The 11991-nt window shown below is 43.2% G+C and overlaps 1 protein-coding gene across 1 annotated transcript in view; it reads right to left on the reverse strand.

Annotated features, from left to right (window-relative positions):
• Window positions 1-1091: 1091 nt before the first annotated feature.
• The window catches only part of fscn2b (fascin actin-bundling protein 2b, retinal), a 12087-nt gene continuing 1187 nt past the window's right edge, over window positions 1092-11991 (reverse strand). The window contains exons 3-7 of the mRNA XM_063893474.1: window positions 10946-11672; window positions 2582-2738; window positions 2205-2326; window positions 1937-2104; window positions 1092-1449 (exon numbers count right to left, since the gene is read on the reverse strand). Coding sequence (XP_063749544.1) covers window positions 1244-1449; window positions 1937-2104; window positions 2205-2326; window positions 2582-2738; window positions 10946-11672 — 1380 coding nt within the window. The 3' untranslated portion in view covers window positions 1092-1243. The remainder of the gene's footprint in view (window positions 1450-1936; window positions 2105-2204; window positions 2327-2581; window positions 2739-10945; window positions 11673-11991) is intronic.

The following is an 11991-nucleotide window of genomic DNA, read 5'->3' on the forward strand; positions in this document are numbered from 1 at the left end:
AAGCACCGATACGTTTTAATGGAATAAAAGAGTGCGACACCTGAGCAGGAAAAGTGGCATCCACATCTTTCACTTCACTTTATAGACCCCACAGCTATTCTAGGGATTGAATCTGAAGTGTTCTGGTGATGGAAAACCTCCATTAAACCTCAGGGCTGCTGCTGCGTGTGTGAAATAAAACAAGCGGGAGAGGGCTTGAGGTGGGCGAGCATCCTCGCATCGCCTATAAAAGGATCTACAGTAACTATGGTGACCCTTACTCTGACATGGGCCAAAAACATGCAAGAGTATTGTCTTAATGTAAGGCAACTAGTATGGCTGGGAATAGCCCAATTAATGACAATTCCTATACCTTTTAAAGTGAAACCGATACCAATAGTTTACACAAATAGTGTTCAAATTATAAACACCATTGTTTTTAACACGCTCGATCTCAGCTGTAAAGCTTACTTGATTCCTACACTCCTGATAAGCAATGTCACTAATACGAAACCTAACCAACCACACAGGTGTGTTTTTTATGGTTATGTACATAAAACAAGGGGAAATGTAGATTGCAGCTTCAGACAGGCTAACGACTGTAATGGTTAGTTTGTCCGTCTCATATTACACATTTCTTTTAGTTCTTAGGCTCGATGGTGTCTTGCATATCTGTTTTATACATTTACATTAGGAAAACTCTTGCTGCAGTTTCAAAAACGAGGCAAATGTCAAAAAACGCCGCGTGCGTCACTTTTTAGCGCGTTTGACCCTGTCAGCCACCGTAGTTTTACCACTGCGCAGTCAATAATACAACACCTGTAAGAAGAGGGAGAGAAATGCTGGAAGGAGAAAGAAGGTTTTGGTGGACGACTTAAGGGGTTGGAGGACTTTCAGAAAGTCTTTATTGAAAGGATGCTTGTATTTCTAAAGGTGTAGATGTTAGATTGGACAATAAATAGATCTTGCATCAAATGTTTATTGAAAAAAACCTTAAGGTACAACACAAAAACTCTAAAGTTCATTCACACTCATGCTGCCATTTCATGCGAAGCATTACTCAATTCTTCAGGACTTTCCCTGGTTCTTCTATCTCCTGTCCTGTGAGACCAATTTTGACATGAAGCTGGAAAAAGTGCGATGAAATCAGTACAAGTTGCACCTCGTCTCTGGTGAGTAAATGTCTTCCACCTTAAAGTGTCACAGATCTTCACTTAAGATGCTGGCTCTCGATCTTGGACTGATGCTGGATTGTTTTAATGTTTTAATACTCCCACAGGGCCGAGCTGCTCAGGCTGAGTCCGTCTCCCTTCAGCGTCCCTCCCTGGTCTCCTCGCAGGTATCTTCCGTTCTTTCCCCGGATGGCGAGGCGGCCGTGCTCCAGAAGCTCCAGGGAGAAATCCTCAGGAACCTCCCCGTCTGAACACACCAGCCCGGCGCTGTTCACGTACCAGAACCGGCCGTCCACTCCTGCAGGATGAACACAAGAGCCAGTTAATCAGTCTGTCTTCATCTTAATCTATTTACATGTACATAGTTCACTTATTCCTCCATTTACTTGCACATTTTGCACACTTGCACCATTGTCTTACACACATTTCCTTCACTTCTACTTCTTCCTTTACTGCTTCCTGGTTTGTAGGAGTCTTGGATGTAAGATTTTATTGCCAAAACTAGGCTATAGCTTTTAAGCATTTGAATCTTTGAGAGACACTTTATTTACTTCAGGGGGAAATTTGGATTTTGTAACAGTTTTAAAATAACATAAAATATGTTAAGAATATGCACATTTCACTACCATATATAACATTAAATATGCTTAAAAATATGGGTGAAGCTCTTAATATACAGTCTAATTCATCAAAAGTTCCAGTTAACAAAGGGTGGGTTATTGAAATGGTCATTTTGTAGGTGAGTATTCCTTTATATCATCATGTGTGAGTGTGTGCACCCTGACCTTTGATGTGGTACGCCCCGTTGCTGAACTGCAGGCTGAAGATGTCGTAGACGGATCTGCTGCCGTCCAGCAGGTTGGAGTTCTTGTGATGACAGATGAAGCCGTTCTCTCCTCTCAGGATGAGCATCGGCCTGTTGATCAGTTTCAACGTCAGCTGTTCGTCCTCACCTGTCAGAAGATGAGAGGAAACCCATGAAGACACATTAGAGCAGCCGGAGAGAGGAGCTACATTACTGAAGAGCTTTATTGTTTAAATAATGCATCTCACCTACGGAGTCACTGACAGCCAGCAGCTGGCCGTTCTTCTTGGTGCAGATGTATTTCCCATTGTTAGCCTTTAGTGCCACCTTCTGGCCGAGCCACTCCACTGAGAACATGCTTTTAGCTGACCTGCACATCACATGAGGACATTTGAATGCAGGGTTAGGATTAGCATTTCAATTTTCTCCTTTTTGTGGGTATTATGACTTAATAGGACAGAATCCGCCGTTCCCTAAGCCTACGCAGAATTCGCAGTCTTTTCTGAGCATTTTTTGGACGTGATATGCTGTTTCGAAAAAGTGGAGATAAAAAACCCGAAATAGGTTCGGGTTAGGGTTAGGGGTTAGGGGTGTGTTTGTGTTCTGAATCAACACATGCACTCACACTTCAGTGGCTGAGCTCTGGATGCCTCCGTGGGCCACCAGATCCCAGTAGTTCCCTTGGCTGGTGCGGAACGTGCACTTCTTGGTCTCCTTGTCGATCTCCATCTGAAACGTCTCCATGTCCGTCTCGTCTTCCTGGTTGGCTGCAAGGCTTACTCCTGAGAGGGGTACAGGAAGAATGGGCCGACATTGATCAGCATTTAACTTTAAAAGTCTGGAGGAATCAACCCATTTCTAACTGCTCACAATTTGTTATTAATGTTTACTTTCCATTTTAATACATATCTATATTGTTCCTATATTTGCAATTGCTGTTGTGATAAAGCACAGCAAAGCTTGTCCATTAGTAGTTGCACACTTTCTTCTGCGCAGTGATACAGTTAGCAGGTGTGGTTCTGTAGAAAGAAAATAGTTCCTACATGAGACGGTTCACAACTACAGTCTTTGGATTATTTTGAGTAAACGAGTCATGGTTTCGGGAAAAAGACACTGCTGTTGAGTTTGTCGATTTGAGTGCGATCTAGTTTTGTTATTTTGAAGAGAAAGCAGACATCTGTACGGCCAATATCACAGCAACTAAAACCAAAACACTTTAGATTTTAAATTGCCCAACAGACTTTTGATTTTGGGTACTGTCCCTTTAATGCAGCCTCCGTAGGTGTCCACAAAAGTACTTGTGATTGTTCAGAATAGGTGTTATTTGTGCATGAAAATTCCTCCATAGAGCTCCTTTTCTCTCTCTGCGGGTTCTCAGTGGCAAGCCGAGTAATTTAGGAAAACGGCGACCTAGCAGCTTGCTAATCAGGCTGCATTGTTATGTTGAGTTTGGCCCAGCATGAGAGAGCTGCTAATCACATTTGATCCGTGGATGTAAGGTTATTCTTTAAGCGATGCCATCTTAAACTAAACTGCACCCCTGATCTGTTTCTCTGAGTATGGCAAATACTCTCCTGAGGGTAAATACATTTTCACTGATTGTGGTCCAGGATGCATTCATGCACAGAAAATATAAATGTAAATCAAGTTAATGCACTAAATGCAGCAGGAAAATATTCCAGCAACAAGCTATCACACAGTAGATGTTCTTACAATAATTTGCTATACCCTACGCATTAATTATATCAAGAACCACAACCAGGAACAACACATTTTGATTGCCTAACGCTTAAACCACTCAGGAACCAATTATTCTGGCGTTTCCGTTGCTTACATGTTAAATAATATTGGTGACAAACACGAGAAAAACACAACACAGTGACGTCCTTTCCGTTGAGCTTTGATCGTCAATTCGGGATCCAGGTTCAGGAGTCAGTTTTATTATTAAAGAGGACATATTGTGTTCATTTTCAGCTTCATATTTGTATTTAGTGTCTCTACTCGGACATGTTTTCACGTTTTAATGTTCAAAATGTTCTTTATTTTTCTCATACTGCCTGTGCTGCAGCGCCTCTTTTCACCCTGTGTCTGAAACCAGAGCCCAGTCTGCTCTGATTGGTTAACTGGCCGGCTCTGTTGTGATTGGTCAACCGCTCAGAGATGTCCCGCCCCTTATCCTGTCATGTACAATGTGTAGGAGCGCTAGCCGATAGCGTAAGTGTTTTATATCACACTACAGGAAAGGGAACATTTTACCCTTTCTCTATTTAAGTCGTCCTTCTTTGTGACATTAAAGCAGGCCGCTTTATATTTCCTACTGTCAGCATTACTTGTAACTGTTGGCATAAAAGAAAACCATTGTCTGTCCCAACCAGAAGCAGATTACTACTCCGAGCTAAGTCGCAAATTAGATGCATCCAAATACATTTCTTAATCCTTTAACAACACTCATTTGTGCTCATCGCCCTCCCTCTTATCTCCCTGCTGCCTCTTCTGTCACCCTTATACCTCCCTCCCTTCCCCCATCTACTCCACCCCCTTTACCCCTGACCCACCCCCCCCTGCTCCCTCCTCGGCCCTGCCTATCTGCCCTCTTCACAGCGGGGCTCTGATATAATCAGCTTTCAAGTGCTACCCGTCCAATCCCTCAATCCCCTCAATAAAAGAATAAAGGAAAAACAGGAAAAGACCAGAGGATTTTATGGTGCACACTTAGCGGGATGTACGGATAATTACCGAGCCCTCTCAACCCTCCAGCTTACTGAGCGATGAATGATCAAACATATGGAAAACACGCCAAAAAATGTAACTGCATTAACTGGATATACTGGATTTTTATACACCATAAAGTGGTTTTATGCACGATTAAAGGTACTCATGAATAGAGGGGACTTTCATTCAACCAACAGGAACCAGACTCTTTGAGAACAATGACTTAAAAAATAAAAAGGGCACTCCCAGAATGCAATCCTCCGCCAAGGTCGTTTCCATAATAGAGAAATAATGAGTGTATCCGCCCCGTGATCTAAACTTTAATGGGTTATTCCTTGGCTCATGCTTCACCATTCAAACCAAGTTTCATAAACACTACACTTTAAGTATTTGTTCCTGTAGTCCTGCTGAGAAAACAAGGCGAAAACACGAGGGACTAAAACCTCAATTTATAAACATACATTTTCCAACCTAAACTCCCAGTAATGAATCAACACTGTCATTCTCAGCTGGAGTGGTTCTGTATCTCCAAATAAAGACTCTTAGAGAGTCCATCGGCTTTTGTAACTCATGGTACCTCCTTTATTTCCTGCAGCCTTGGACACTGCAGCGGTACGCCAAGCTTTTCCTGGAAAGTGCGCTGTGAGGTCTTCTGGATAAGGTAACTATTTGCGTTCGTAAAGCAGCAAGGACGAGGAAGTTGAGGTAAGATTCTGATGCTACCTTGATGATACTTGGGTGATGTCTATCTTACTCAGAGTTCATGAAGAGTGAGCTATAGCTTCATTAATCAGGAGCTTCAGTTCTGCCTTTATTTGATCCAAACACTTATTTCTAATCATCAGTAGCCTACTATGCATCTTTGCTTTCAGGGCTACTGTAATCAAAAACCCTCTAATATCAAAGACACGGCTGCGGTGCACACCCAGGCTGCTCCATCAGGCCCTAAAATCAAAGTTTGGGCTGACGCTATTAGATTAGCAAATATTTGATTATCAACTAAAGTTTTGAGCGCATGCAACATGTGGCCTATTGATTTTGCTAGGCCATGGTAATCCATTTATTAGTTGTTGAGTTCTGGGCCAAGGTAGCGGTAATGATTGGGCAACTAAAGACGAAGATATTGTCTCCATGACCTTAGTGAGGTCAAATCCGTTTTTTTCTACTTCATAGCCATCTGTTCTTAGGGCATCATTAATAATAAACATGGTCTATCGCCTGGCTGTTGAGGGATGCATGCATACAAATAACATCTGCATAATCCCACAGAAATGCACATTCACGAACCGCTATATAGCGCCTGATTACAGAGGGTTTTTTAGCTGAAAACCCCCAATAAATCTTCAAATTTGTATACCACTTGATGTGTGGTTTTTGAAAGCGTAAATCCCATCTGTTTAAAGATTATTTTTGGAGAGTTTTGCTTTAAGTTACTGCCCGTAGACTAGAAAAGCGAGAAAAGGCATGACATGCGACAAAGATGTCACGGTTACTGAGCTGCCGGGACGCTTCAATCGCATCTTATTCACACCTGATAAACTAGATATCATGAGGTCTTACAACTGGAGAAATTATCATTGATCGTAAGTGCATTTGAAGCATACATTTCGGCCCCTCTACTCCGCACCTTCGCCTGAAGGCCCATCACTCTCATTCGCTCTCATCCCGACTCAATGTCATGCTTTGTCTACCTGCTCCATATGTCCATTTCACACTAATTCAACCCAGAAATGATCCTCAGACAGGCCTCAGCTGGGACTTCGCAGGTCTGATAGATGAGAAGGAGAGGAGGATGGAGGAAGGAGAGATGGATAGAGGAAGAGAAAGTAAATTAGATGCGCTGAAATCCAAACCAGCAATCTGAGGATATCAATAGCTGTGTTGATGACCATCTTTGACACAGAAGTTGGTCAAGCATGCAAAATACGCTGTTGTCCTCACCACTGATTAGCTATGCACACTCCTAATCACTGGTGGACTGTAACCAAGTACATTTACCCAAAGTACTATCTGATTTTGAGGTACTCTACTGGAGTATATTCTCTTTTTTGTTTCATTTCTCAAAGGGAAAAGGGGTAATCCTTACTTAAACACATTAAATGACATCTAAAATAACTTTCATAATTCCAGTTTTTGATTTCTTAATCACTTTCATTTATTATAAATATATATCTCTGTATATTTTATTTTTCTTAAATACATTTTCCTCCCTTTTTGGGGTTTTAGGACTGAATGTTATTGTGTGTTTAATGCTGTTTTATTATCTCAATGTTTTATTTAACATTTATGTATTTTTATCTCTATAAAAGTGCTTGTTAAATCACATGTATTATCACTTATTATTAGTATTATTTTCATACTAAAATACTGTTACTAGAGTATCATTCTCAATGCAGGACTTATAATAGAGCATTTTTACAGTGTAGTATTACTACTTTTACTTAAGTAAAGCATCTGAATACTTCCTCCCCCGTGCATCTACACAGCAGCTGTGGCACATTTTGGATCAGACCCAAGATCCAGCTCCACTTTCAGTTGTTGTCCTACCTGCAGGCTGCAAGTGAAGCAGGCCTGACTAATCCATCAGCGATAGCCAGCTCTGACATCCATTATTAATGGTAAGCTGATTCCACTATCCCCCTGTCCCTTATTTCCCTCTTTCTCCCAATCATTCATCCTCCACAAATGCATCTTCTCTTGGTTTTTTTATTTGCAGTCCATTCTTTCTTCTGGACGTTTATCTGTTCCTGTGCTGTGTGTGTGTGTGTGTGTGTGTGTGTGTGTGTGTGTGTGTGTGTGTGTGTGTGTGTGTGTGTGTGTGTGTGTGTGTGTGTGTGTGTGTGTGTGTGTGTGTGTGTGTGTGTGTGTGTGTGTGTGTGTGTGTGTGTGTGTGTGTGTGTGTGTGTGTGTGTGTGTGTGTGTGTGTGTGTGTGTGAGCTGTGTTTATAAAAGGTTTTTCTCTCGTTAGACAATCATCTCTTTTTCTCTTTCAGGACAGAGTGGACCACAGGGAGGTGATGAGAGACATGATGACAGATCTACATGCTAAGACACACACACACACACACACACACACACACACACACACACACACACACACACACACACACACACACACACACACACACACACACACACACAGGCAGTAAAGAGAAAAAGGATAGATAGAAATGTCTGTTTTTACGTTACTGTTTCTTTAACACTTTTCCAGCTACCTCATTACAGTTGACCCTCTTATCACTAACCCATTTTCCACATTTGTACTCGCTTTAAAATAGAAAGCCAATGTGACTCCTCTGCGCTAAATGGAGCAGAAACAATGGTGCTAAATATGTGTAAAGACATAGGTGACATTAGGGAGAATAAAGAGCCCACCTGTCTCCACACACAGTCCTATTGTCCTCAAGTCCTATGAGAGTTGTATCCCCCCTACTCTGCTTTCCATTTCCCTCCTATTCATCATGTCGTACGCAGATGTAGACAAGGTATATTTACCCAAGAGTTTTGAGGTACTTGCATGGTAGGATTTTTCATTTTATCCCTCTTTATTCTAACCGTACAATTAAACCTTTCACCTAAATTTTTGCCTTTTCTCCAGCACATGACTGATGTGCTGTGGGTAACCCAGGTTAGATTAGAGAGTTAGAGCGGGACCCGGAGGGGCAGAAGCTTTGGCCCCAGGTGAGAGGCAGCTTGGGTTTCTGAAAGCAGACTCCCCCCCTCCGCCTTCCAGGAACAGGGGCCAACTTCATCAATAATTCAACACACCTCAACTCACCACTCTCCGCAGCAGGATGGTTCTGTGTGGGCGAGTGTGTCGGAGGGAGATAAAGCTTTTGTTTGTGCAGAACAAGTGTAGGAAGAGAGTAGACAGGAACACAGTAGAAGCTGCGTTATATACTTTATGCATGTTACACTGCACCACATTTTCCCCTTCAACCAATCAGTTAACAGTCCTCCCAGTCTTTTGCTTTCTGCCTGAAGCTCCCACTGCTTCCCAGGAACAATGAGCTGGGTAGAGGTTCAGTTACAGCACCGGGGGCTGCAGAAACCCGACCCTGCAGACAAGAATCTGCAGCCCTCGGATGGGTGTCATGGCCAAGTATGCTGACATGCATTGTTGGTATATGCTAATCCACCCCAAATCCAGCTTCAAATCAAACCAGAGAGACCATTTCAACAACTGTCCTGCCCCGTCTAGTAGTAACATTTCATTTAGCTGACGCATTCAACCATTAAGGAACAAACTCAAAAGCAGGAATCTTTGAGTTACGTTTCCGATCTATGAACCCAACCAGATTAAGTGCTACTGCATTAGCTTCACTTAAAACCAAACCCCTTGTAAATGCTACGTACAGAAGAGATTTTGTTTATACGTTAGTTAGCAAAGATGCTGTCGAAACAGGTGAGATTTCTGTCTGCGATGCACACTGACTGACTGAGCCAGGCTATTAAAGTATGATTTTAGATGTGGGATCACCCTGAAACCTGCTGTTGATGGCCAGCAATCAAACAAACTGGGAGTGGTCTTTGTTTTGTAAGCCACCAACCAAAACAGAGTACTGAAAAAATAACCAATTTTGACTCAAAACTCATTTTACACAGAGCACAACCAACAGGGAAGCCAGTAAAACAGGACATAGTACTCAGCAGGGTCCAATGACTGTTTCCTTCAAAGGTCCAGCACATGACACATGATAACCACAATGTCATTTTTTCTACTTTTTACACCGATCAAAGAAATCCGACCTTTGACAAAAGACAGCCCAACGTGGAGCAGGTTTAATCCATCAGTATTGTAGTGTGATGTCGTGCCTGCATGCTGATCAAATAACGCACTCCAACGGCCCTGTGACAAGGCCGAGGGGTAAATACATAATACAGTATCAACAGAGCATTACTGCAGTATATGGGTTACAAGCAGCTGTTTCAGTAAAGCCTGAGGGGCAAAAGCCTAGTGTGTTCACACCATTATCCAACAAAGCCAGGAGGTACATTTGAGAGGGAATGAAAGGGGGATTTTCCAGAAGATCAGCATTTATGATAGATTATTTGGCTCAAAAACTTCTATTAGAAGTGCTGAATTTTACGAGGGGTATCCAGCGTTACAGGAATACAACACTTTCTCCGATAACATCAGAACTCTGCTGTGTGTTTTCTGCTGTTATTTCCAACATGGGTGCAAAAATAAATCTGTTATTGGTCCAATGCAATACTTAATACCCACTGGGGATTAAACCTAAATCAACTGCAGCCCTAAAACGAATCGTCTCAGGTCTCGGAGATTGGACCGATTGTCTCCCATATCAGCCTCATCTTGTTTTCCTGACTATCCAATGTGATGTGAATGCATGTTGATGTGTCGACTACATTACCCATAATTACCATGCATCCCTTATCAGTTAGTCAATCACGAGAGAGTAGGCCCATTCACTCAACAATGCATATTCAGCTACTTCCTGTCAATTGTGAGCTCAGTTTTCTGGGGGCATATCAGTGCACACAGTATGTAAGTATATAGGCTAGTAGTAGTAACTGTAGTAGTTGTAGTATTTGTGGCCCCTCTGCTTCATTATGTATGTGTGTAGGTCAGTGTGTGTCAGCTAATCGGCTCATGTGACCACCCTTAGTGGCACATGAGGTCAGCCTTTAGCCGTTCAATCACATCTTTGGGACCCTGTGGAAGACTTTAGGGAGCATAGGAACAGTTGGGGATTGTGCACGCATCCTAATGGATATGCTTTTTTTGTTTTTGTTTAACATCATACATACAGAAACTGATTTTAACCAACTTTATTGAACTACACTGTGCACACGCAAGCCTGTTGTATTTAGTGATTGTGGATTGTGGGTTGTGCAGGGTTCTCACTGTCTTGCAGCTCATGGCAAAAGGCTGAGGCTGTAGATGTGCCTGGTTAATTGGACTGTGTCATTCCCCTTAAACATAAGGGGTGTTGGAAGAAGCCACTTTACCTAAGCCCATTATCTTTAAGTAGAGAAGAGTCTCCTCTCTCCTGCATTCAACTATGGACTGGCAAGCATTGCTATAAATTCCTGCAGTGTGGAAAGGAAGGCAGTGGCTCCTGGGCAGAAGGGCCATGTATAGAGTATATCTGTGTATTTTATAAACAGTTCACCTTTTTCTCATCTTAATTGATTTTGTTACCCATCCTGTGTATATAATAAAATATCTTCAACTGCTCTCCTAGTTTTGGCGTACCCTGCTCCTTCACAGTGCATGAGAGCCAGGCCTCTGATGAGTCTGTGTGTTCCTTACCTTGTCTTATGGAGACATATCGCCCATTGGCGGCCGTCAGAACCACCTGTGGGTGGCTCTCCTCCAGGTCAAACAGTTCATCTTTGCCCGGCTTGGAGCACCGTCCGGACCTCAGGGTGCCCGTGGGCCCCATGGGAGACAAATACTTCCCCTCACAGTCTTTAAAGGCCAGCTTCCCACACTTCAGCTCCAGTGTGTACGCCGTGGCCCTCCCGCTCTGCGTCACCAGCTTCCCATCATTGCTGAGGAAGCGGCTGTCACTGGTCTTGAGGCAATACTTTCCCTCCTGGTAGACCAGGGTGAGGAGCGCCGCCACACCCCAGGGGATGTTCATATCCACGGCAATTTCCCCATCCTCCATGGAGAGGTGGGCGTACCGCTTGCGGGCCACGGACAGCAGGTTGGCCTGCGGGTGTAGAGCCAGGTGAACGGCCCACAGCTCGGCGTCTGTGATGACCTGGGCGAAGCAGGACAGGTAGTCTCTAGAGCCTCCGAAGAAGCGTAGGTGCTGCTCGGACTGCAGGGCCCAGCTGCCGTTAGATTGAGCCACGATGAGGAAGCGGCAGTCTGAGTTTTGCCCGTCGGCCTCGCAGGTGACCTTGCCGTCCTTGTCGGAGGCCAGGTAGCGTCCCAGGTGGCTGCGCAGGTAGATCACCTGGGTGTCCTGAGAGTCCTGCTCCAGAGTCCAGATCTGCTTCTTCTTCAGACTGGGAGCTGACGCATTCAGCTGAGGGAAAAGGAAGAGGAGTGTGAAAGATTTTTAGTCTGAAATGTATTAATTTAGGATAAACCCAAAATCACGTCACGTATATTTGGTGGCAAATTCTTGCAGTCTGAGGTAGCTTTGAACTTTAAGTGTTATGGGTACAAAAGCCAGACAATCCATTCCTTAAAGAGTATAGCCATGCACAGACCCTGAAATTATAATCAAATTATAACGTACAACTGGACTTTTCCTCACATTTTACATTTATATTTCATTTAAAATGCTATTCCTTTCATACCTAATGTGAATAATACCCTACTTTAAATGTTGTTAGCTGAAC

This window comes from Eleginops maclovinus, chromosome 10, assembly GCF_036324505.1.
Source record: "Eleginops maclovinus isolate JMC-PN-2008 ecotype Puerto Natales chromosome 10, JC_Emac_rtc_rv5, whole genome shotgun sequence".
In the NCBI taxonomy this organism is placed as follows: domain Eukaryota; kingdom Metazoa; phylum Chordata; class Actinopteri; order Perciformes; family Eleginopidae; genus Eleginops; species Eleginops maclovinus.